The sequence below is a fragment of the Raphanus sativus genome, chromosome 5 (assembly GCF_000801105.2).
Source record: "Raphanus sativus cultivar WK10039 chromosome 5, ASM80110v3, whole genome shotgun sequence".
Classification (NCBI taxonomy): Eukaryota; Viridiplantae; Streptophyta; class Magnoliopsida; order Brassicales; family Brassicaceae; genus Raphanus; species Raphanus sativus.
Genome location: NC_079515.1, coordinates 7,470,498 through 7,492,143, shown reverse-complemented (window position 1 = coordinate 7,492,143; position 21,646 = coordinate 7,470,498). Strand labels below are relative to the sequence as shown.

Genomic DNA, 21,646 nt, shown 5'->3' with positions numbered 1-21,646 from the left:
TTAGTAGTAACAACAACAAAACGTATTATCTGTTGCTGAAACTTTGGACAGAGTCTGTAGCATCAAGAAGAGTGTCACTTGCTTCCCCTAAAGCCATGTAAAGCTCTAAGACGAGGACGCGTTGTTCTTTCCTCGAATGCACATTTTCATGTCTTTCTCTTTTGCCTCGTGCGGCTCTTTTCTGTAGCCACTGTTTCTGAGTTTCCTTAACTTGTTTAGTGCAAGTATTATAGCTTGTTTAGTGCAAGTAAAGACTCCTTACCAACATTTACGATAGTTTTTGTGAGTTTGATTCTCTTTTGGTTACTCAATTCATGAAATGGCAGTTGTATATATGATAAAATTTTAAATTAGCCTTCCGACCCGGCTATAAGAATTTACAGTATACGAATGCAGTAAACTATTAATTTTACATCGTCGGTTTCTGCAATAACTCAAAAGCTTTGGCAAGAACCGGCTTGAACCGGTTTATATCAACGGTCACGTTCTGTACCAAATAGGTCGACTTGAATGCCATCCACCCGCGTTTCGCAACCGCCGATGGATCTCTAACGATCTCGTGATCGCGTCCGTGCTTCCGCAGAAGCGAGCTCTCCTCCGCCGTGATCTTGTACTCCAAATACCTCAGATCCATCCCCTTCGCCGGCCTCCCGAAATCCGTATCCGCCAGCCACTCGAATCCACCGATCGGAAGAATCTGGATCACCACCGCGTTCTCCGGCAAGAACACCATATTCGTAAGCCCCGCGCCGTGAACGCCGAGCATCACGTCGCACGAGTTCACCGTCTCCGCGAACCTCGCCAGGCCTCTGTTCGCCTCCGCCACCACGACTTCGAATCCGATCTCTCCCGCCGCGTTCGCGATCTCGTCGGTGTTCGTGAACGCTCGCGATCCGGCTCTCGACAGGATCATGATCCGAGGCCTCCGCCGCCGCCGCAGATCCACGGCGGCGTTTCTCAGCGAGTACGCGTCTCTAAGGAATCTCCGGAAATCGGACATGGAGTACTCGGAGAACGAAGAATCGATCGTCAGCTCTTTGAAGTACTCCGGATGGATGTTGAGGCCGACGATGACGGTTGTGAAACAGTGCGTTTCGTCTTCGTCGTCGATGTGGATCAGATCGTAGTTCGAGAGACTCCTCAGTATCTCCTTGAATTTGTTGATCCACGGTTGATTCTTGTTCGTCACGAGGAACTGAACTTCTCCGTTGAATCTACGCGCCGTCGTGAATAGAGGAACCACGATGTCGGCGAAAGCGTGGAAGTTGTTCATCGAGTAGCCTCCCAGAGAGAAAACCATCGCCGGAACGCTGTGGTTCCTAACGCAACGCGAGAAATTAGCGTTCTCTAAACGCTCGTCGTTTTTATCCAATTTCACCGTCCATTCTCTAACGCTGTTCATGGCGCCAGGGTCTCTTTTTCTCGCGTAAGGTCTCATATGCCACGTGGTATTTCCCGAAAACGCAGACGTGATCGCGGCGAGAATCGTCGCGGATTTACCGTGGACTCTTACGTCGCCGTTTAATTCGCATACCTCTGTTCTTGATTGCTTTTTACATTTTACCGTTTCCTCCATTTTGTTACCGTCTGAAAATTCACCAAAAGAAAAAAAAAACACATATTCAGAATTATAGAACTTGTGTAGAAATTGATTAAAACTACTAAAAACAAATAGAATGGTTTAGAATGTGAACCTGAAATAGCTTGTTCTTTGGAGATTGAAGTGGGTGTAGTAATACTCAACGCTTGCGGTTTCTGCTTTTCTGTTACTCTCAGCATCCTGAGACCAGCGTCCACTGATAATTGCAATTCCACTGAAGAAAGCAAGAAAAAGAAGATAAACGTTAGTTAGTTATTGTCTCTACGTTTTTATATAAAGAGATGTGATGGACGTACCTGCTGGTAATGGGCTAAGACAAGGTTTAAAGACGGTGCATAGAGTGAAGACGAAGAAAAGACACGCAATGAAAGCTCCATAGCCCAGTCTTTTCTGTTGCTTTTTGCTAAAGCTACGAGCAAGTATTGCATCGTAAAGAAGATCCTTCTCTGTCATTTTTCTTGTCTCTCGAGTTACCCAAAACTTTTTATATTCTTGTGCAGCAAGGAAACTCTAGAAATAGGGTTTACTAACAAATGTAGAGATATGTGAATGATGATGAGAGAGGGAGAGGATTGTACAAAGTATATAAGAAGCCGTTCTACGACAATGCTTCTCGTGTTCAATGATTGCTTATGTGAATGTCGGGATCTTAAGAAAGGATCGCGAACAGAAGTTTTACGTGTTGAAGATCAAAATAAATTATAAGTAAAATTAGTGTATTATTAAAAGGACAAGATTTTATTAATTAATAAGTCCGGGTATTGTCGGCATTGGAGAGTAAGGATTTGGAGGGCATGAAGTTGTTTGTAGAAGAACAAGTCTTAGTAAGAAGCTTAATAATGCTCCCCACGATTCTTCTCTTTAGGTTCGTTTTCAGTAAATTAATATTAAATATATTAAACACCAAACCATTTATAATTTTATAAAGTCTCGAACTAATTATTAAAAATATTTTTGGAAACTAAAGTACTTTTTTAGTCAAAAAAAAATTAGAATAAAAAAAAAATTAGAATACTTCCAATGAATTCAAATTTGTAGCTACTTAAATTATAGTCTTGGGGAATATTATTTTTGTGAATAAAATGAAGATGTGGATGAAATAGATACCTTTCTTACAAATAAGTAGTATCACATGCAATATCATAACTGTTAATCTTAACAATGATAAAATGTCACATTCGGTTTGACCGGTTATTGTTGCACTGAATAAGGTGGGCATGCTTTAAAATTACTATCGTCTGTAAATATGTTTTGTCAACTACTTGAATTATACAGAGTTATTAGCACAAATAGGCAGTTTATGTGTTTTTATTACACTTTAGAGCACATTGTGCTACACAGACACTTTCTTGTGGTTGAATACCAAATTATTCTCTAAAAAGCAAAACTAGAGATGGGCATTTGAGTAAAACGACATTTTATGCTAGTTGGGCTGGTTAGCAATTTTCTTTTGCTTTTATGGTTTTTTTTTTACCTTTTGAATTTCTCTTATTTTGTGTGGTGGATCCGAAGAAAATATTAAACTGAGTTTATTTTTTGACTTTTTTCTTTTCTTTGACGGTGAAACCTCCTATCCTCGTCGAGAGCTTTTATTTTGATGACAGATTTGTTGACTATGGAGATGACGACGAGACAAAAATGACCGAGGAAGAAGAATGCCGAAGGTGAGTTCTTATTTATCGTTTTTCATGTTTTGGGTTTAGGTCAGTTGTACCGAACCTGAGATATATATGGTGTAGCGCTTCTTGATATGGAGTTTGTCACCTAGTAGGGTTTCTGACCTTAGGTGATTGTTGATTAAGTATGTGTTTTTTTTTTGTGTATATCAGGTGAGTGTGCAGCAAACGATGGAGACTGGTGAATCTGAAGTCGTTGGGTGGGATTGGAACAATGAAATAATGGACAGGAAGCTCGACTACATGATGGGCCTGATTAAGAAAAGACACATTTGTAGTTTTATTTTGTTATTCTTCTGTCTTGTTTTCTATGTTTTTCTGCAATTATTAGTTTTCTCTATGTAATCTCAGTCAAAGAAACATATGTTGTTTGTTCAATAATTGTAGAGAAAAATACATGTTAAGTGTTTGATAAAATGTGTGGATATTATTAAAGATGTACATATGGACAACAAAGTATGAACAAGTAATGTAGGCATTCTAAGCACACATATGTACAAATAAGCAAATGTACAACACATATTGTGTACATGTGTAAAAATACATTATTGTTTCATTAGAAAGAATGCATGCGAACATTCATATGAATATTTATCGGTGTACACACGTACACTACAAAGTTGTACAAATAAGTTTTGGTGTACATGCAAATTAAAAGTTAATATTGAGAAGCTGTGTACAAACAAAGATGAACAAAGTTTTGTTGTTGGAGTAGCGTATAAAATTTATTAACATTTATATGAACATGATGTACACGGTGATTGACTGTCCACGTGTACACAATATTGACTCGACATGTACATTGGTTTGAAAAACAACGTGTACACTGATTACAAAGCAGCGATTACAAAATACTATAACCGCAAATATACGTGTACACATGTATTTCACTGTCCACATGTACAATGTTTTATAAAAGATTACATATACATTGGTTCTTTGTACATTGCATAAGTTATTATATCTAATGGGGGACCTGAGTTTTTAGCAAACATTTGTGCCATAGTTTGCATTTCTCATAGTCCCAATGATGTAGTATATGATTATTATCAATTTGAATGTTAAGAAATCAAGAATATACATGTGAAATTAGTTTTAAGTTATTCAACATACGTTCCAAGACAAGTCTGAATTCACAAATGCATCCATGTTATGTTTAGCAAGCGTACATGTGAACTAAAGTCATGTGGATACCTATAGATGTACACATGGACAATATGAAGCAAAATTTACCCATGTATACTATGAGGAAAATGTACACATAGACATCCAACTAAACGTTTTTGTAGAAAATTTACAAAGGAATCTTGTGTAGATGGTTAAGAAACTTTTAACTATAGCCATTCCAAGAATTCACTAATACTGTGATCCCTGTGAATGTAACAATCATTTTGAACGAGGCATCTTAAGCATTAAACTTCCTATGCAATTAAAAGAGATTGTTCTTACCATATCAAATAAGGCAGCCTTAGCAGGATGGAGAGTGGTGGAGGAATATGGTGATTATTTAAGAAGCCAACAAAGGGTTTCTTGAATGCGGTGAAAAGGTGGTGGGAGGATCCGAAACAGAAAGCTATGTTATTGATGATTGATGTGTAGTCGATTTTGCAAACCCAAAATAAATAATAAATCACCCACTTTGCTTACAGAGATCAAAAGAAAAAGATGATTTTGAAGAGTAAATCCGAATCGTTAAAGGTTAAAGTGCAAAAGTAAATCCAATGGTCAGGAAATAAGATAAAAATAAATCTTGTCAAAAGTATTACATTTAATCTGGATCATTAAGTGGAAAGAGAGGTATGTGGTGGAAGTTAATTTCAATTAATATAATGGTTTGGTTAGTCAACTGATTATTGTGACGTGACAAATTCATTTAAGAAAGAAGAGAAATAGTTAGAAAAAAGTGTCTTGGTAGAAGAAAGTGATTTATCGTGTAATAATAAACTTAAAACTGTCTCTGAGTGTTATTATTTCAATTATACATGCATTTGTTAAATCAGATCATCCAGTTATTATTAATGAAAATGTTTTCGTTGGTCAGGTTCAAAATATTTTTTAAATTAATAGAAATGAAAGGAACTTTGTAGTTGACTGTTATGTCACAACCAAATCTAAATGATTGATTGATTGCTCATTGTTTTAGTTTTAGTTTCCTCGAGACCAATCAACTAAGGAGGCAGAATCAGTGTTGCATGAAAGCTATGAATCAACTAACAGTTGGTGCAATTTTTTCTAGATTTATGTAAAGCCTGGTTGTTAAATTTTCTTTGGACGTTTTCCCAAACAATCTCTCATTATATTTTTTTTATATTCTGCATATGATTATACTATAAGTATTATATAAAATACACACATCTCATTGGACTGATTCGATTTTAAATTTACCAAGTAACTGACAAATTTTGTTTTAACTAACCATGATTATTAAATTAAATTTACCTAATTAATTAATAATATCAACAGATCATGATGAAAATAATAGAAATGGATATGACTTTAATGACATTTGCGGATGTCCATGTGATTCATCTAATTGTGAAATGGTATCACCGTCACTCAATTAAACCTAATAACCTTTTCTTAAAAAAAAAACCTATGGACATTGTTGCACATTGTTGCATTTTCTCTCACTAATCAGTACCCTCTGACCTTGTTCAAGAAAAATATTAACGGCAAAATAGTTTTTAAAATTTGTACTTCTATTTATATATATTTTACATCTTTTAAAATTATAAATTATAAATTATAAATTTAACAATATATCTAAAATTTTAAAATTTTAATCCATAAATTATATATTTATTTTTTAAATTATTAAATAATTTTTTATTTTTGAATCTTATTCGACCATTCCATTTGCTCCTAATATTAGACGTCTGCCAACAATGGCTACTTCTATTCATAACTTTTGGCTATAACTTGAGTCTTATTACTGAAATCTGCAAGACTTGACTTGATAATATAACAGAAAACATAGATATAATCCAAAACGTGCGGTGATTAACTCAACACCCAATCTAAATTTGTTAAGCAAAATATGGATTTTTTCTTCATTAGTTAGGTGGTGATTAAAATAAACAATAAATTAATAATAATAATAGCAATATAAGCGAGTTGTTAAGGAAGAAAGAGACATTCTAACAAGTTCCGTGTCTTATAGCCTACCTATATGGTGGGTCGCATGACGATGTACGTGTGCATCTTCCAGTTCCAATATACGTTTGTTATTTAAATTATGGGTAGTGTAATAGGTTAGCAGATTGCTAAGTTATGTTTTATGATAAATTTGGTATAAAATAAAAAAAAAACAATTCTGAATCAAACGATCCACATATAACTTTCTGAATCATTATTTATACAATAACTGTCTTAACATTTTACAAATTCTGAAGAATAGCATGCATATATCAAATTATTTGGAAGTTGAAAATTTAATGAGAAACTACAACAGATAATTAGATATTTATAAAACCAAATAGTTATATATAAAGTTTTAGGCCTACAGATAGTTATTTATCTAAAAGTTCAAATGCTATTAAGTTCATATATATGTTTAGCGGCAACGCCACAAACAAAAACGTGGGGGACGATTTTCGATTACACATGCAAGATACAGAACTTCATATATTAATTATTTTCTTTTCAAAGTAATTTAATCTTCAAAGACGGCAGACGTATGATTTGTTTAATGTGATTGTGTTAACCATCAATTAATGTAACTTTTGTTCTCGTTACAAAACAACGCTGAAGGCTTCTACAATTAATGTGCATTTAGCTGCTGTAGTTTCGTTATCCAATAAGAACAGCTGCTGTATTTACTCTTAGGTCAATGGACCTGTTTATATAGTCCACGTTATGTAACCTAGCTTCCTACATACAAGGAAGGTATCGACGAAGGCAGTATGAAATATATACAATATATCAGAATATATATGTCAAGATACGATGCGGTACGATATCGTAACACTCCCTCTTCAAGCTGGAACATGGAGATTAAAAATGTCCAACTTATCAATAAAAGTTTCAAACTCTAGACTTCCTAATGCATTAACCCTATATTCAGAACAGTGTGTGCTTGAAGCATAATGCCCTAACCAGCAGTACCTTTTAGATAACAGACTGTCCTGATTGCAGCATCCCAATGACCTTATCACGGTTTGTGCATGAATTGCGACAGAATATAAATCGCATACGAGAGATCTGGACGCATGTTACTCAGATAAATAAGCTTTCCTACTAACCTTCTGTACCTAGCGACATCAGTAAGAAGATCACTTTGAACAAGAGCTAGCTGATGATTCTGATCAATCGGGAATGCATATGGTTTTTCACCTAAGAGACCGGTTTCCTTGAAGATATCCAACACATACTTTCTGAGGGGGATGGAATTTGATGGAGCTGTGCAGCGAGCTGATTCAGTATCTAGAGATGTTTGACATCAACTTCTAGGACATCCTTCATCAAAGATTTTAGATTCGCTGTCTATTTCTGATTTTTCTAATAATAAGGAGTTGCAAAATAAAGTGTAGGAAACTTATGTAAGCCCTAAGCAAACTCAAAGTATTTTCCCTACAAGTTCTAATAAAACTTCAGTTCCATTTGAATTAATTCACCGTGATTTATGAAGACCTTATCGAATTCAATCTCACTATGGTGCAAGATATTTTCTCACATTAGTTGATGATTATACTAGAAGTGTTTGGTTTTGTATCTATTACCAACAAAGTAAAAAGTGTCACACACACTTAACAACACAATCGCTCTAGTCGAACAACAATTCACAGCTGACCAGATCTTTCATTTACCATGAAAAATACAATATGTCAGAATATACGATATGAAAGACATCTTTTAAAGTTTGGTCGTATTTTGACATATCAGAATATACAATATGTCAAGATACGACATGGTATGTCTTAACAATAAGAAAAGACCACCAAGAACTTTATTACCATTCATAATATAGTCTTTGTTTATGAGATTTTTTACATGGTATCATAATCACATAAAGAAATGATAGGAAAATCACTGTTGGTTTTAGACTTACATGTTTGTTTCTGACAAACATCTGGTGTTATATAACCTGTAATGATTTTTATAGGGAAAAAAAGATTTTTAAAGTTATGGACACCCTAGATAGAATTATGGACACTTCAAATTAATTTCTAGTAACCTCCACTGAAACTCATACAAAAGCCAGTATATTTCAAAAATACAGCCAGTAATTTGTTAAAATTCATAAAATAGAACTAAAACAAAATAAAAGATTAGTAGATGGTAGAGTTTTAATGTTGGCCACGAAATTGATCTTGTTAACAAGGATCAAACAAAAAAGCCCCAAGGCAGTGGCCTCAGATCGACAACGCGAGGCACGACTCACAACTTCAAGAATCTCAAAATTATAATAGGAATATTAAGTAGACATCTGAAGTATTCATCGAGATAATCGAACTTACTAAATTATAACTTCATTGATTCTACATGGAAATAAAAGTAATAAAACAAATTTATTTCAAAGTACACTAAACCAACAAGATTAACTTTAACTGCCATGTAAATTCAACGACCTTTTACATGTATTTATTTCTCTTATGCATAGTAACAAAGAGATGCTAGTTATTAAACTATATGTAATCTTAACAGGGAGACTTTGGAAATTTACATACGCAGACACGTCTGCTTTCGGTTGGTACTTCAAGGCCACACTCGCAAGAAAAGGGGTACTTTTTAATTTCATTAAATCCTCTTATGCAAGTCCTGGTTCCATTCTCACCACAATTCTTTTCGAAGACTTGTCTTCTTGTGCACACCTTCCCGTTCACTTATATATATTTTTTATCAGAAACATCAAAAAGTGATAAGTTGTAAATAATAAAATGCAATGAGAAATTGATTGTGCGTGATTAACTAGTCAAAACTAAAAGAAAATTAACATATGACGTACCTTTCACATGGTTGAGAATGAAGAACATGAAAACACAAGAAACCATGATCAATGTGTTAGACTTCATGATGCAATAAAAATGATTAAGAACAAATATTCTCTCTGTTGCATGCAGGAACTATTGTAATAAACATACATGTATGCTAGTGTCTTTAAAGATAATTGCACATGTTAAAAAATAGATATTTGCACTAAATTAGGAGGAACGTTTAGTTATATACGTTGAGAAATGTGGTTTCAGAGAGAACTTAGGAAGAAAAAAAATGCGAGGATGTGAGGATGTTTAATAAAAATAAACAATTCTCGAATGTTATAACATATACATAAAACACTCATTCACCTAAGACTGTATGTTTGTAAAGAAGTTTTCTCTAATACGATAAATAGTATTCACTAAGTGTCGTTAGCTCAACTGGAAAAACACACTAGGCAAAGCTTAGAGATCACATGATTGAATGATGTTTGGGACGAAACTAATATGGATTCATAGAACAGACATGCTTATATAAATCAGTAAATGCAATGATTCAAGCACGGGCGGTTGCCTTACTGCGACTGAAGCCCATTCACAAGAGTTTTAGTTTTGTACGTATACAACCCTTGAGTGATACAAAGAGGTAATAACAAAATTTTCTTCACCTTTCCAGCAGCTTCCCATTTCAACGAAATGATTTGTGTCAAGCACAGCACACACAAACTGAATCTCCATATTTTTGACACAGAGCTGTCTCCACTCTTGAGATAGAGCGTTGAGCTCGAACGATGTGGCCTTGTAATATGTTCATATCCCTCAAACAACCCGAGGCATGTGCCACAAGAATCTTAAAGTTATAGTCAGGTATGTCATTAAACCAGAATCCAAATGTGGTTCAAAAACATCTCCAATATAAAACTTTTTTTCATCCAAAATAAAGTAAAATAGAATATAAAGTAAAATTAAACTCTCTATTTCTCATTCTATATTCTATAAATGAAGTAAACTCTATTATGCAGCGAAAATAGAATTGTATTGGAGTATTTTTATCTCATATTCTCTTTTACTCTATTTTAATGTAAAAACTAGATATTGACCCGTGCGATCGCACGGGTATTAATTTTCTGTTTTAGTTTTTATTTATTTATACTAAATGATGTATTTATAATACTTGATCATTTTAAATTAACTATTTTAGGGATGTGTATTTAGATACCCACTGATTCGGTTAAAATCTATTTGGGTTTGAGATTCCCGAGTTTAAAGATTTCAGCAAGACAACAACATTCAAATACTTATAAATTTTGGTTTCGGTTTGATTCGGGTATTTGCGGGTTCGGTTCGGATACGGATAACCCGTTTGAATTGTTTTAAAATTTTCAAAATTTATATATACTTTAAATTTCTCAAAACATATAAATTTGAGTAATGTAAGCCAAAATACCTAAATTAAAAATTAAAAACAGGTTGAACTTCAATATTTGGATGGAAAATAAATATATATTTTAAATATTTTTGGTGTTTGATTATTGTTTTTGTACTTTATATGTTTACTTTTGACTATCTTTTATATTTTCAAATAGTTTAGACAACTTTAAGTTGACAAAAAAAGACAACTTCAAAATATCATTAATTGTTGAAGAATAAAAAACAAAATACATTAATCTAATTAAAAAGACAAACATTAAACTAGGAAAGAAAAAACACACATTAATCTAACTGAAAAAGACAAATATTAAAATAGGAAAGAAAAAGAAACACATTAATATAACTGAAAAAGACAAGCATTAAAATAGGAAATTCAATTTAATTCTCAGTGGCATGCAATTGTAAATAACACTGAAAATTAAGGGTATTCTATATGTGTACTTATGTTTTAATAAGATAGATACATGAAATGCATTTAGAAATTTCCTAAGAGTAGATAGTTTTGAATATCAGATATTATTAAGTTCTAACCAAAATACAAAGTAGTATTTGAAAATCAAAATTAATTAAACATAATTAATCGGAAAGTATTCAAAAGTATTACAGTTACTAAAAAAATCTAATAAAACTACATAAACTACCTAAAAGTGACGAAATAACCAAAAAAATCTTTATAAAAACTATCACTCTACAAGGATACTCTCAAGTGTCCAAATTAATCAAATTTTGGGTTACAAAAAACTTTCAGAAGATACTTTTTGGTAGTTTGTGCAGTTTTACTAGTTTTTTGAGTAATTAAATACTTTAGTAATTTTATGGATTTTTAGATGATTTCTGATATTGAATAGATGACGATCTGAATCAAATTCAGAAGGATTCAAACCCAACCCATAAATTTAAAATAAATGAATGGGGCTTTTGAGTATAGTATTACCAACAATCCAAAATTTGTTCCATAAGGAGTGTTCTAGTTATGAAAGAATATTGAGTGCATATATAAGGGTTTCATCGAAATAACTGAACTGGACTTGTATTAAGAGTATGTTTATTGAGGTTTTTTAATGTGGGGTTCTTAGCAGAATATAAGAACCCGTTTCTTAATTTTTAATTAGAAAAGCTAAGAATCGACTTTTTTACAAGATATTTAATAACCAATTCTTAACTTTTCGTGTTAAAAGTTAAGAGACATATTCTTATATTTTGCTAAGAATATTACACTAAGAAACTCCAATAAACATGCTTTTAGATTATAACTCTGCTGATTTTACATAGAGATAAAAGTAACAAAAGACATTTAAAAATACATTATTAAACGAGAGCCCTGCTAACTTTATCTGCCATGTTAATACAACGACTTATACGTGTATTCAATTCTTGTATACGTATAGTAACAAAGAGATACTGGTTTATATAAAACTACATGAAATCTTAGCAGGGAGACTTTGGAAATTTACATTTGCAGGTACGTTTGCTGCTCACGGTAGGGTTTTTATGGGTACACTCGCAAGAAATAGGGAACTTATTAATTTTATTAAATCCTCTTATGCAAGTCTTGTTTCCATCCCAGCCACAGTTCTGTTCGAAGTCTTGTGATTTTATGCACACCTTCGCATTCACCTCTATTATTTTGTATCACCAATATAAAAAGAAAATGTTATATTGTATATCAGATCTTTTTCGTTGTGTCGTGAATAACTAGTCAGAATCAAAAGAAAAAATAACATATCACGCACCATTCACATTGTTGAGAATGAAGAACACGAGAATACAGAAAACCATGATCAATGTAGTAGACTTCATGATTCAACAAAAACAAAAATATATACTCTTTGTTACGTGTAGGAACTTGATTGTTTGGCTTTTGTAATAAACATACATGCATGCTAGTTTTCTTTATAGATAAAAACACACGTTAAAAATAGATGTTTACACTAAACTAGGAGGAACATTTACTTGTATGGTTTCAGAGAGAACTTAGGAAAAAAAATATGAAGATGAAAAAAGAATGTAATAAACATGTTTAAAAAATAAAATAAAACAATTCTAAAATGTTTACTACATAAACAGAAACAATCATTGACCTAAAACTGTAATTATGTTTCTGATAAAATCATTCGCTTAACTATAAATAGTATTTGAGAAAACAAAACATTCAAAAATATAGCGGAGACATGATAGATGGATTCATATAGGCTTTAAGTAAATCAGTAAACGCAAGCACAGGCGGTTGCCTCACTGCGATTGAAGCGGTTTGACACACTCTAATTTCTCTTCTAAGTTCCATCCCCTGAAACTCAACCACAAGAGTTTTTAGTTTTGTGCTTACAATGCAACCCCTGAGTAATGCAAGAAGAGGTAATAACAAAACTTTCTTCACCTTTCAGCAGCTTCCCTTTTCAAGGAATCGATTTGTGTCTCAAGCACAGCACACGCAGACTGAATCTCCATGTTCTTGACACAGAGCTGTCTCCATTCTTGAGATAGAGCGTTGAGCTCGTACGCTGTGGTTTGCTGATATGTCCACACACAAAAAGTTTCAGATTACCCCGTAAACTAAAAAGAAGACTGCAAAGAAGATATATTTTTTAAAAAATACTTGAAAAGTATAATCACCTGATGATACTTCCTTTCACGATTAACTTTCTCGATCTCCTCGTTCTGCTCCTGAGCTAGTCTTTGCATTCTGGAAAACAGAGACCAAGTAGAGTGTCGAGATCAATTTCGGTGTGTTCAAGTCCAAAGCAAGTAATTATGTAAGAGAAAAAGAGTGATGTCCCAAGAGCACGAATAGTTTCTTATGTTTCATAAGAAAGAAGAAGCTCTCACACAGAGAGCACAAGAAGAAGAAACACAAAGCAAGTCTCATGTGCAAAGCTAAAGAAGAATTTTAAGCAAATGAAATCGACAACGAAGTTATCAACAAGGCTTAAATACAGCCCATCAACTAAAGAGCTTGAACATTTTTAATCACACAAAAGTTACAATGTAACGAATGAAAATTCAATTAATGCTGCTTTACACATATATATCTGAAAACAAACCTGGTCAAGAATACATCTAGCCGATGATTGTTCTGTCTCCAAAGCTCAGGGCCATGTTTTGACATCATTTCCAAATTCTCTAGCCTGTGAATTAAAAAAACAAAATCCACGATTTTAAGAGAGAGAGAGGAGTGCAGCATGTAACAACTTGTCAGAATGGGTGGAGATCACACATTAGACGCATTGATTAGTAATGTGTGCTTACTTACTCGATCATCTTCTGTTGCAATGACCGTTGAGTCTTGTGAAGATGCTGCTTCCAGGCAGCATCATCATTTTTCTTATTAGCAGGCGGCAATTCATGCTTGTAACGGGACTCGAAATCGATCCGCACTGGTGGCTTCCCAGCTCGAACACGCTCATACTCTTTGCCGAGGACTGGACAGTTCTGATATTCGTTTAAAAAAAAACAACAACAAACAAACACATAAGACAATTAAACTAAAACACTCGTGAGCAAGAACCCTAACAAATTGTAAACTCCACGAAGAAGCAAAAACCCCTAAAAAAAGCGAAAAACGAATTGAGCTCTCACGAAAGTTTCAACCAATACGCTATAAACCCTAACTCCTAACAAGCAAATCGATATATAAGGATTCAGAGTGAAATTGACCTCGAAATCGAACTTTGGAAGAGGAGGGAGATCCTTGAGGAAGTCGGCGGGCTTCCTTGAGCTCCGACGCATCTCTTCCTCCACCAAGCGGTCCACCTCGGCTTTAATCAGTGGATTGCCGTAGTCATCGTCTATATAAGGAAGCGCGTCGATGACTTCTGCGTTAGCCGCGCTTGCCCAGGGTTTCGTAGCCACCGGCGCCGCTTCCAGCATCAGAACGTCCCCATTGTTCGTCGCCATTACCGTCTCTATTGCAAAGCCAGAAAGTATAGAGAGAGAGGGAGTAGAAGAACAAATTGAAGAAAAAAAGAAATATTGTACTCACCGGCTCTCCGCTGACCCGACCCGATTTCATTGGGCCTCAGGGCCCGCCACAGTAACATAAAGTTATTAACAGTTATTTAAGAATTTTTTTTTACAGCAGACAAACAAGTTTAATTAATAAAAATTCGAGATTATAAATTTAATATTCATAATTTACGAAAATTAAATTATTGCGTAAATATATTAAATTTAATTTTAAACATAAAATTCAATTTAATATTTAGGAGATTTAATTAGTATTTATATTTTAATATATTTTTAAAAAATTTAAACATAAAAATTCAATTTAATATTTTAATAGATTTAATTAGTTTTATATTTTAATATTTTTATTTTTGAGATTTTTTTAGACTAGGAATTGAGGTAATTTACAAATTAAAAATATGTTCATGTTATTTTGCCAATGTTTCCTTTACGTATATCTTTGTGGCAATATCAAATGATTTGATACATATGGAACAATTGTTCTAGAGATGTTTTATTTTTACTATGTTGAAATAATTTTTCTGATAAAAAAAACAAAGTAAATGGATTTCGCAATTTTTCGACTATTGTGGCATATTTGAGTATAAAAGAGTTGAACTTCAGGCAATTCCGGATGAGTTGCAAGAACCGTTTCCTGTCCGGTACATCTGAAATCTCTGGTACCGTCTTCTCAATCTGTGGTAAGAGCTTCGCCAGTTGCATACCCGTTGCCAAACCGGGCTGCTTCTCCATCCCCTCTACTTAACTCTTAGTATTGTACAAGACTTTAGCGAGATCTCTGCAACATTTGTGAACTCGGTGCTACAACAAGGCAAGGAGACCAAGTAATCTTTTATATGATGACAAGAGTGTATATAAGTGAGTACTTCCCTTGTCTCGGTTATGAGCTGATGAAACTTGGTGGCAGTTGCATCTGGAGAGGAAACATTAGTGGTGGTGGTGGTGTTTCTCGAAAGCATTGTTGTATCTTGTGCCATCATTATATAATCTACCAAGTGATGTGAACTTCCGGTGCTCATAAACACATCAAGAATCCTGATCATAGTTTCTCAAGAGTCTTGTGGTTAGCACATCAAACACGCATCATTAGGTTTCCTTACACATTATACAATGCTACCAAAGAATCAACATTCGAGGATGACAAACAAAGGGAGAGAGTTTTGATAATGGAATGTACCCTTTAATATAGTGATCGTTTTCGGAAGGTAGCCTCTGTTTATTGAACTATAAAACAATGTTTGTTTGTAGTTATAAAACTATTATCCCAGGGATCAGACATTTGATGAAGACGCAGTCATAACCGCAGCACGTCGGATCGCTGATAGTTCTCTCCAATTCCCAAGTGCTTAAACATGTTGAAAGCCAAGGAATCTCGACCAGAACTGTTTGGCATATTGTTTGATATCTATCATTTCAGCTGGTCTTTTGAAGTTATCATGTTTTCTTATATTCCTCGGTTATGTAATGGTGATGCTGATTGTGTGGCAAAATCAGCTCTAGCCTCTCTTAACCTCTCCTTCTCTAATAGAGTGTAAACTCTTTATCAAGTAATGAAATGTAGTTTGATCAAAAAAAAAAATTATAATCCCAGGTTAATATTGGAGAACTGATTCGCATGAGGTTTAATATACTCTAAAGAACTCCACTTATATATGGACTAAATATTTTGTTTGAACAAACCAAAATCTTCTTCTACTGTGTGTTTCAATCGACTCGATGTAACATGTTTTAAATAAGTACAACAGTTATTAGAAACAGAAAGTAAAAGCAAACTTTCAATAAAACTCAAGACGTCAACCCCTATGATTTCATTTCACCACTTCTCTAATGCCATCAACGTGGTAGTGGAGAGCACAACGTTGACATTTTTGTTGCGAGGACGTATTGGAACCACGTCTTTAATTTTAAACTTAAGGTAATGTTCATCCAACAACACGACCATCTTGTCTAGTTTCTTTGTGTTCTTAAGCACAAGTTCCACTAATGAAGCCACATGCTTTGAGTTTACATACACACACTTGTTCCAAGAGGCTCCATCTTTTGATCTCCAGCATGTGTTCAGATTAAAGCCTTTTATTTTCAAGTATTTGTCAAGATGCTTCTCCTGTACAATAGAAAAAAATATATATACAAAATCAGTTGTTGGATATATTTGAACTCAATAATAGGTAGAAAAGGAGGTTGACGATGAATATTACCAGTAATGTGCTGAAATTCCTTGCACGTACTGTTAGCTTCTCTAAATCAGGAGAGTTTTGTAACAGTCTTTCGATACCAGGAATAGCATATTGAGAGATCTTTGTATCAAGAGTCAATGATTTGACTTTGAACATTGGAAAAGGAACACCACGAATCTCAACAAGAGATAAAATCTAATAGAACGAACCAAAGAGATAGTGAATATTGATTAATTAGTAACGAGCTTATGACATAATAGACTATTGCAAACCTCTATTAATCAAACCTATAAAATATGAGCCAATTCAAAACTTTTAATACCTGAATAAAGTTTCCCCCAAACGTGAGCTTCTCTGCGTTCTGTAACCTTTCTAGCATGTTGAGCACCATGACTTGGTTAAAGAATCTGAACGTCAAGTAACGGTTCACCGAGAAGAAAATTTCCAGTTTAGCTTCGGTTAAAGAATCTACATCAACCAAAGTAGGTGACGATGACTCAGAGTTTAACAATCTGAGACAGTGGATGTGTGGTGCCACAATTTTCGTTAACCCCGAAGCCGGCGGCACGGTAAGCTTTACATCTAATCTTCTCAGACGTAGGGATTTTGCTAAGATCAAGAACCTTTAGTTCATAGCAGTTATACAATGTTAAGTTTTCAAGGACCGGACAACCAGATAGAGTCTTAGCCATGGATTCATCAGAGAATCTACAACAACTCAAGGATAAGTTCTGCAAGGATGTCCAGAAGACAGTGCATTCGGGAACAATCATATGAGAAAATCCTAAATTAATGTTGAGATGCTTGACAGAAGAAGTGTTGCAAAAGAAATCAGGAAGCTTATATTCACAATAATAACGAAAGAAATCCAGGGACAGATTCTCAACGTTATGTGACATGGCGAACTTGATTAACCTGTCGATGTATGATATGTTCTGAGTATAGGGTGTTATAGTGAGGTTAAAACTCTTTGTCTTGAGAGCTGTGTAGCGAGTTAGGGTTTTGTTTACCGAAGCTGCTGTCAGTGTATCAACATCTATGGAGAGAGAAGGTATCTCGCACCATACAAGCCTCCATCGTCTAGACAAGATGGATGTTGTGATGGCCAAATCGATAGGTATAAAGCAGAGTATGTGTTGGAGTATCTCATCTGGTAAATTGCTGATCCTGTCTACAGCTCTTTTGATCTTCCTGTTGTGGGCCATCTTCACTTGCGACGTGTATTCTTAGGGCACAGATTTTATATATATAGGACTCCAGAAAAACGTTATATAATTTCCTCTTTCTCAACCCTTACAAATATTTATGCCAAAAATATAATGGGCTTCAAATAAGCTATTGTGTTAGTGGCCATTTTCATCCGCTGGTGTTACGAATAATTTCATGTGAAAATTTTGCTACAGCTAGTCCAAAGTATTATGACCGAATAACTGCAATAGCTGATGATATTGATAAGACCAAGTCCTTACACCAACACTTTAAAAAACTTGCCAATAGAATGTCTTCGGTCACCATTCCTTTAACAGCTGCCATTGTCCGACCACGCCACTACGTTGTAGCCTCTTTTCGCCCTTTTTATTGCAAAAATAATGATCCTCTTGTCTTGTGTTCATTCTGAACAAATATCATAAACCACTAGCCAAAGTCTATCTAGTCTCACTCAATTGTGGTCATTTTCCAAAGGTAAACCAATCTATCTTATTAAAACTCAAGTACAAAATCAGAGTGTTTTGAAACTTTAATAGGAAAACTAAATTTTGACCCGCCTTTAAAAAGAGCGGGTATATTTTTTGTTGGAAAATTATTTTATGTAATAAAATTTATGATTTTTGATAAATTATATATTTTAACTTTTTATGAAATTTATCTTAATTTTATTTATATGAATTATTTTTGTTATTTTCAATATGACTAAATTTTAGAAGACTCTAAACAATTCTAACCCGTAATATGATTTTATTTATTTCAACAGAAGTTAAACTTATTTTACACTGATTTTTTTAATTTAAATAAAATATTTTATATCTTCAACACTCTTGTATTGAAAATTTCATTTTCGCGTTTTATTTTCTATAATTTTATTAAATTTAATTTACGTGATTTAGTTTTTATTTTAAATGAAACTATTTTTAAGGAGCTGAGATAATTCAGACCCGTATTATGATTTTGTTGATTTAATCATTTATGATTTTTGATAAATTATATATCTTAACGTTTTATGGAATTTATCTTAAATTTACTTATATGACTCGTTTTTGTTATTTTTAATATGACTAAATTTTAGAAGACTCTAAATAATTCTAACCCGTAATATGATTTTATTTATTTAAACCGAAGTTAAACTTATTTTACATTGATTTTTTAATTTAAATAAAATATTTTATATCTTCAACACTCTTGTATTGAAAAATTAATTTGTGTGTTTCAAAACATTTTCTATAGTTTTATTAAATTAAATTTATGTGATTTAGTTTTTATTTTAAATGAAAATATTTTTTAAGGAGTTGAGATAATTTAGACCCGTATTATGATTTTGTTGATTTAATCATTTGTTATTTCAACTTGATTTATTTTGAGGTTTCATTTAATAAATGATTTCAAATAATTAATAATGTGAAAGATTTTTTGGAAAGATATGGTGCAAATATTTAGGAAACAAAATTTTCAAAAAGGCTAAGAACTGAATTATATTTAATACAATTTAATTTAATTACAAAATAATGATTTTTGATTGGTTGCAAATGATGCTGGAAAAAGGTATAGGCAATTTTTGTAATTACTTAAGAAATTTCAGGGGCAGATTCATAAACAGTCATCTGCTTTAATAGTATAGACTATATTTTGACCCGCGTTTAAAACGCGGGATTTTCTTCTTTCAATTATTTCACTAACAAAAAATTAATCACAATATTATATATTATAGTTTTTGCTTAATATATGATTTGGACATAATATCTGCATCCAAAAAAATCGATTGGAAAACAACTCGGGAATCAAGATATCAAACTCGATTTAATCCGACCTAAATATTTTCAATAACAAATCTCATACATACCGAGAACCGAATGAATATACATATCCAAACATATAAATATAAATATAATTATACCTAAAATTAAAATTATAAATCGAATATATCATTTTATGTATTTATAGATAAAAATAAATGCTTTGGATATGTAATACACAAATAAAATTATATATGTAATTATTATTGGATAGTATCCATTAATATCTTTAAAATAACTAATATAATTAGTTAACCATAAATATAGAAGTGACATGCTATTGTAAATAAATCAGAAAAGTATGAGCATAATTTTGTGGAGAATTCTATTTTAATAGTATAGATGTATTTTTAATTTGGATTTTTGGAGATGGTAACATTTGTTGTCAGTTATAGTCATATAATTGTAGAGTTGAACCATGCATGGGTTAACCATACTAATTGATGACAGATTATAGTTATATAATAACCCGTTGTTACATTGCCTTAATCGTTTGGGTTCAGAATAGTTTGTTTGGGTCTTATTTTATTATATATTTCCATATTTTGGTGGCATATTAATTGAAGACAGATTTCTTTCCTACAAAAGAGGAGAAAATATTTTGATATCTTTCTTTTTTTCCAAACGGAAAAAAAAATATTTGGTTTGTATTTATTTTGGTCATAATTTTTTTTTTTTAAAAAGATTTAAAAAGATAATGGCATTTCTTTGTAAATAAGTTAGGAAACCAATGGCAGAATCCTAATAGGGATTCTACTTTAATAGTATAGATTAAAAAAAAATTGGAGTGTTTGGAAACTTAAATAATAATCTTAATGAAATTTGTTTGTGCACATGAATAATAGTATTTATTAATTGTGTTTCCAAAAATGTAACCGATTCTGAAATCCCGGTTCACAATCATATCACTTGGAAGTTTAACCCCCCCCCCCCCCACAATACCACATGTCATATTGATACATCTTTTAAAAAACAAAAAAACATTTAATTACATAAATCGGTTACATTTAGATACCCAGTTAAAGAACTCTTGTAACTGTCGATTAGGCATGGGCGATTATTTTGGCAAGTTTTCGGATATTTTTGTTCGAATCAATAATTCAATTTTTGGATATTTTGGTATAAAAATCTTGAATTCATTCGATATTTTAACATATCAAATTAGAGTAAAATATTTTCAGTTTGGTTATTTCCTATCGGATTTAGATATTATAAATTTTGTGGTAATGGTAAATTACCATTAACTTAACTGATTTTTAATAGGTTGGACGACTATTAAGGTTAGAAACACAGTTTTGAAATGTGACACTAACTTTATTATTTTTAGAGAATTTAGATGAATTTTTTGTTAATCATGGAACAAAAACCTACATCGCAAATCACTTTGTATGTAACTATAAATATATATTAACTAAATTTTGAAGTATACGATTATTTCAAATATCCATTCAAGTTTAGATATCTAATTTTAACTAAGTTTTTATTTAGATATTTTTTTATTATTTTGGTTCGAGTTTTTAGGATTCGGTTCAGGTTTTTAGAGTTGGGTTCGGATTTGGATATGAGGTAAAATGTCCAAGTCTACTTATTTAACAAAATGAGGCCTTACTTATTTAAACATGACAGTTTAACCCCATCGTATACTTTTGATACAAAAACACCCCCAGCATTAACTATGCGGATTAATTCTTCTCTTCTGCTATACTCTCCGGTCGTCGATCCTCCAATCTCGAAACCCTAGTTGTGTTAATCGAGAATGAGTCAGCCATGTGTAGTTCTCGCAACAGCGAGCTATGATCACGCGATCCGATTCTAGGAAGCCGAGAGTTGTTACCCTACCATTCAGTATACGGACTCGGTAAGCTCTAGGGATCGC

At 33.0% G+C, this 21,646-nt stretch overlaps 3 protein-coding genes and 2 pseudogenes across 3 annotated transcripts; all 5 read right to left on the bottom strand.

The window, feature by feature from the left end:
- Positions 1–311: 311 nt before the first annotated feature.
- On the bottom strand, positions 312–2,251 carry LOC108859605 (alpha-1,3-arabinosyltransferase XAT3-like). The gene is made up of 3 exons (XM_018633517.2): positions 1,897–2,251; positions 1,695–1,814; positions 312–1,587 (listed from the first exon to the last, which is right to left on the bottom strand). Exons 1-3 carry the CDS (start codon positions 2,051–2,053, stop codon positions 410–412), a joined length of 1,455 nt encoding a protein of 484 aa, XP_018489019.1. The 5' UTR covers positions 2,054–2,251; the 3' UTR covers positions 312–409.
- A 6,661-nt stretch (positions 2,252–8,912) lies between these two features.
- Positions 8,913–9,287, bottom strand: LOC130495035 (defensin-like protein 229; annotated as a pseudogene).
- Positions 9,288–11,951: 2,664 nt separating this feature from the next.
- On the bottom strand, positions 11,952–12,490 carry LOC130512660 (defensin-like protein 229). Its single transcript, XM_057010867.1, has 2 exons — positions 12,356–12,490; positions 11,952–12,241 (listed from the first exon to the last, which is right to left on the bottom strand). Exons 1-2 carry the CDS (start codon positions 12,420–12,422, stop codon positions 12,051–12,053), a joined length of 258 nt encoding a protein of 85 aa, XP_056866847.1. The 5' UTR covers positions 12,423–12,490; the 3' UTR covers positions 11,952–12,050.
- Positions 12,491–12,625: 135 nt separating this feature from the next.
- LOC108857699 (pre-mRNA-splicing factor SPF27 homolog) lies at positions 12,626–14,569 on the bottom strand. Its single transcript, XM_018631710.2, has 6 exons — positions 14,277–14,569; positions 13,873–14,051; positions 13,664–13,747; positions 13,236–13,305; positions 13,000–13,133; positions 12,626–12,909 (listed from the first exon to the last, which is right to left on the bottom strand). Exons 1-6 carry the CDS (start codon positions 14,514–14,516, stop codon positions 12,855–12,857), a joined length of 762 nt encoding a protein of 253 aa, XP_018487212.2. The 5' UTR covers positions 14,517–14,569; the 3' UTR covers positions 12,626–12,854.
- A 1,764-nt stretch (positions 14,570–16,333) lies between these two features.
- LOC108858086 (putative F-box/LRR-repeat protein At3g18150) lies at positions 16,334–17,974 on the bottom strand (annotated as a pseudogene).
- Positions 17,975–21,646: the final 3,672 nt, after the last annotated feature.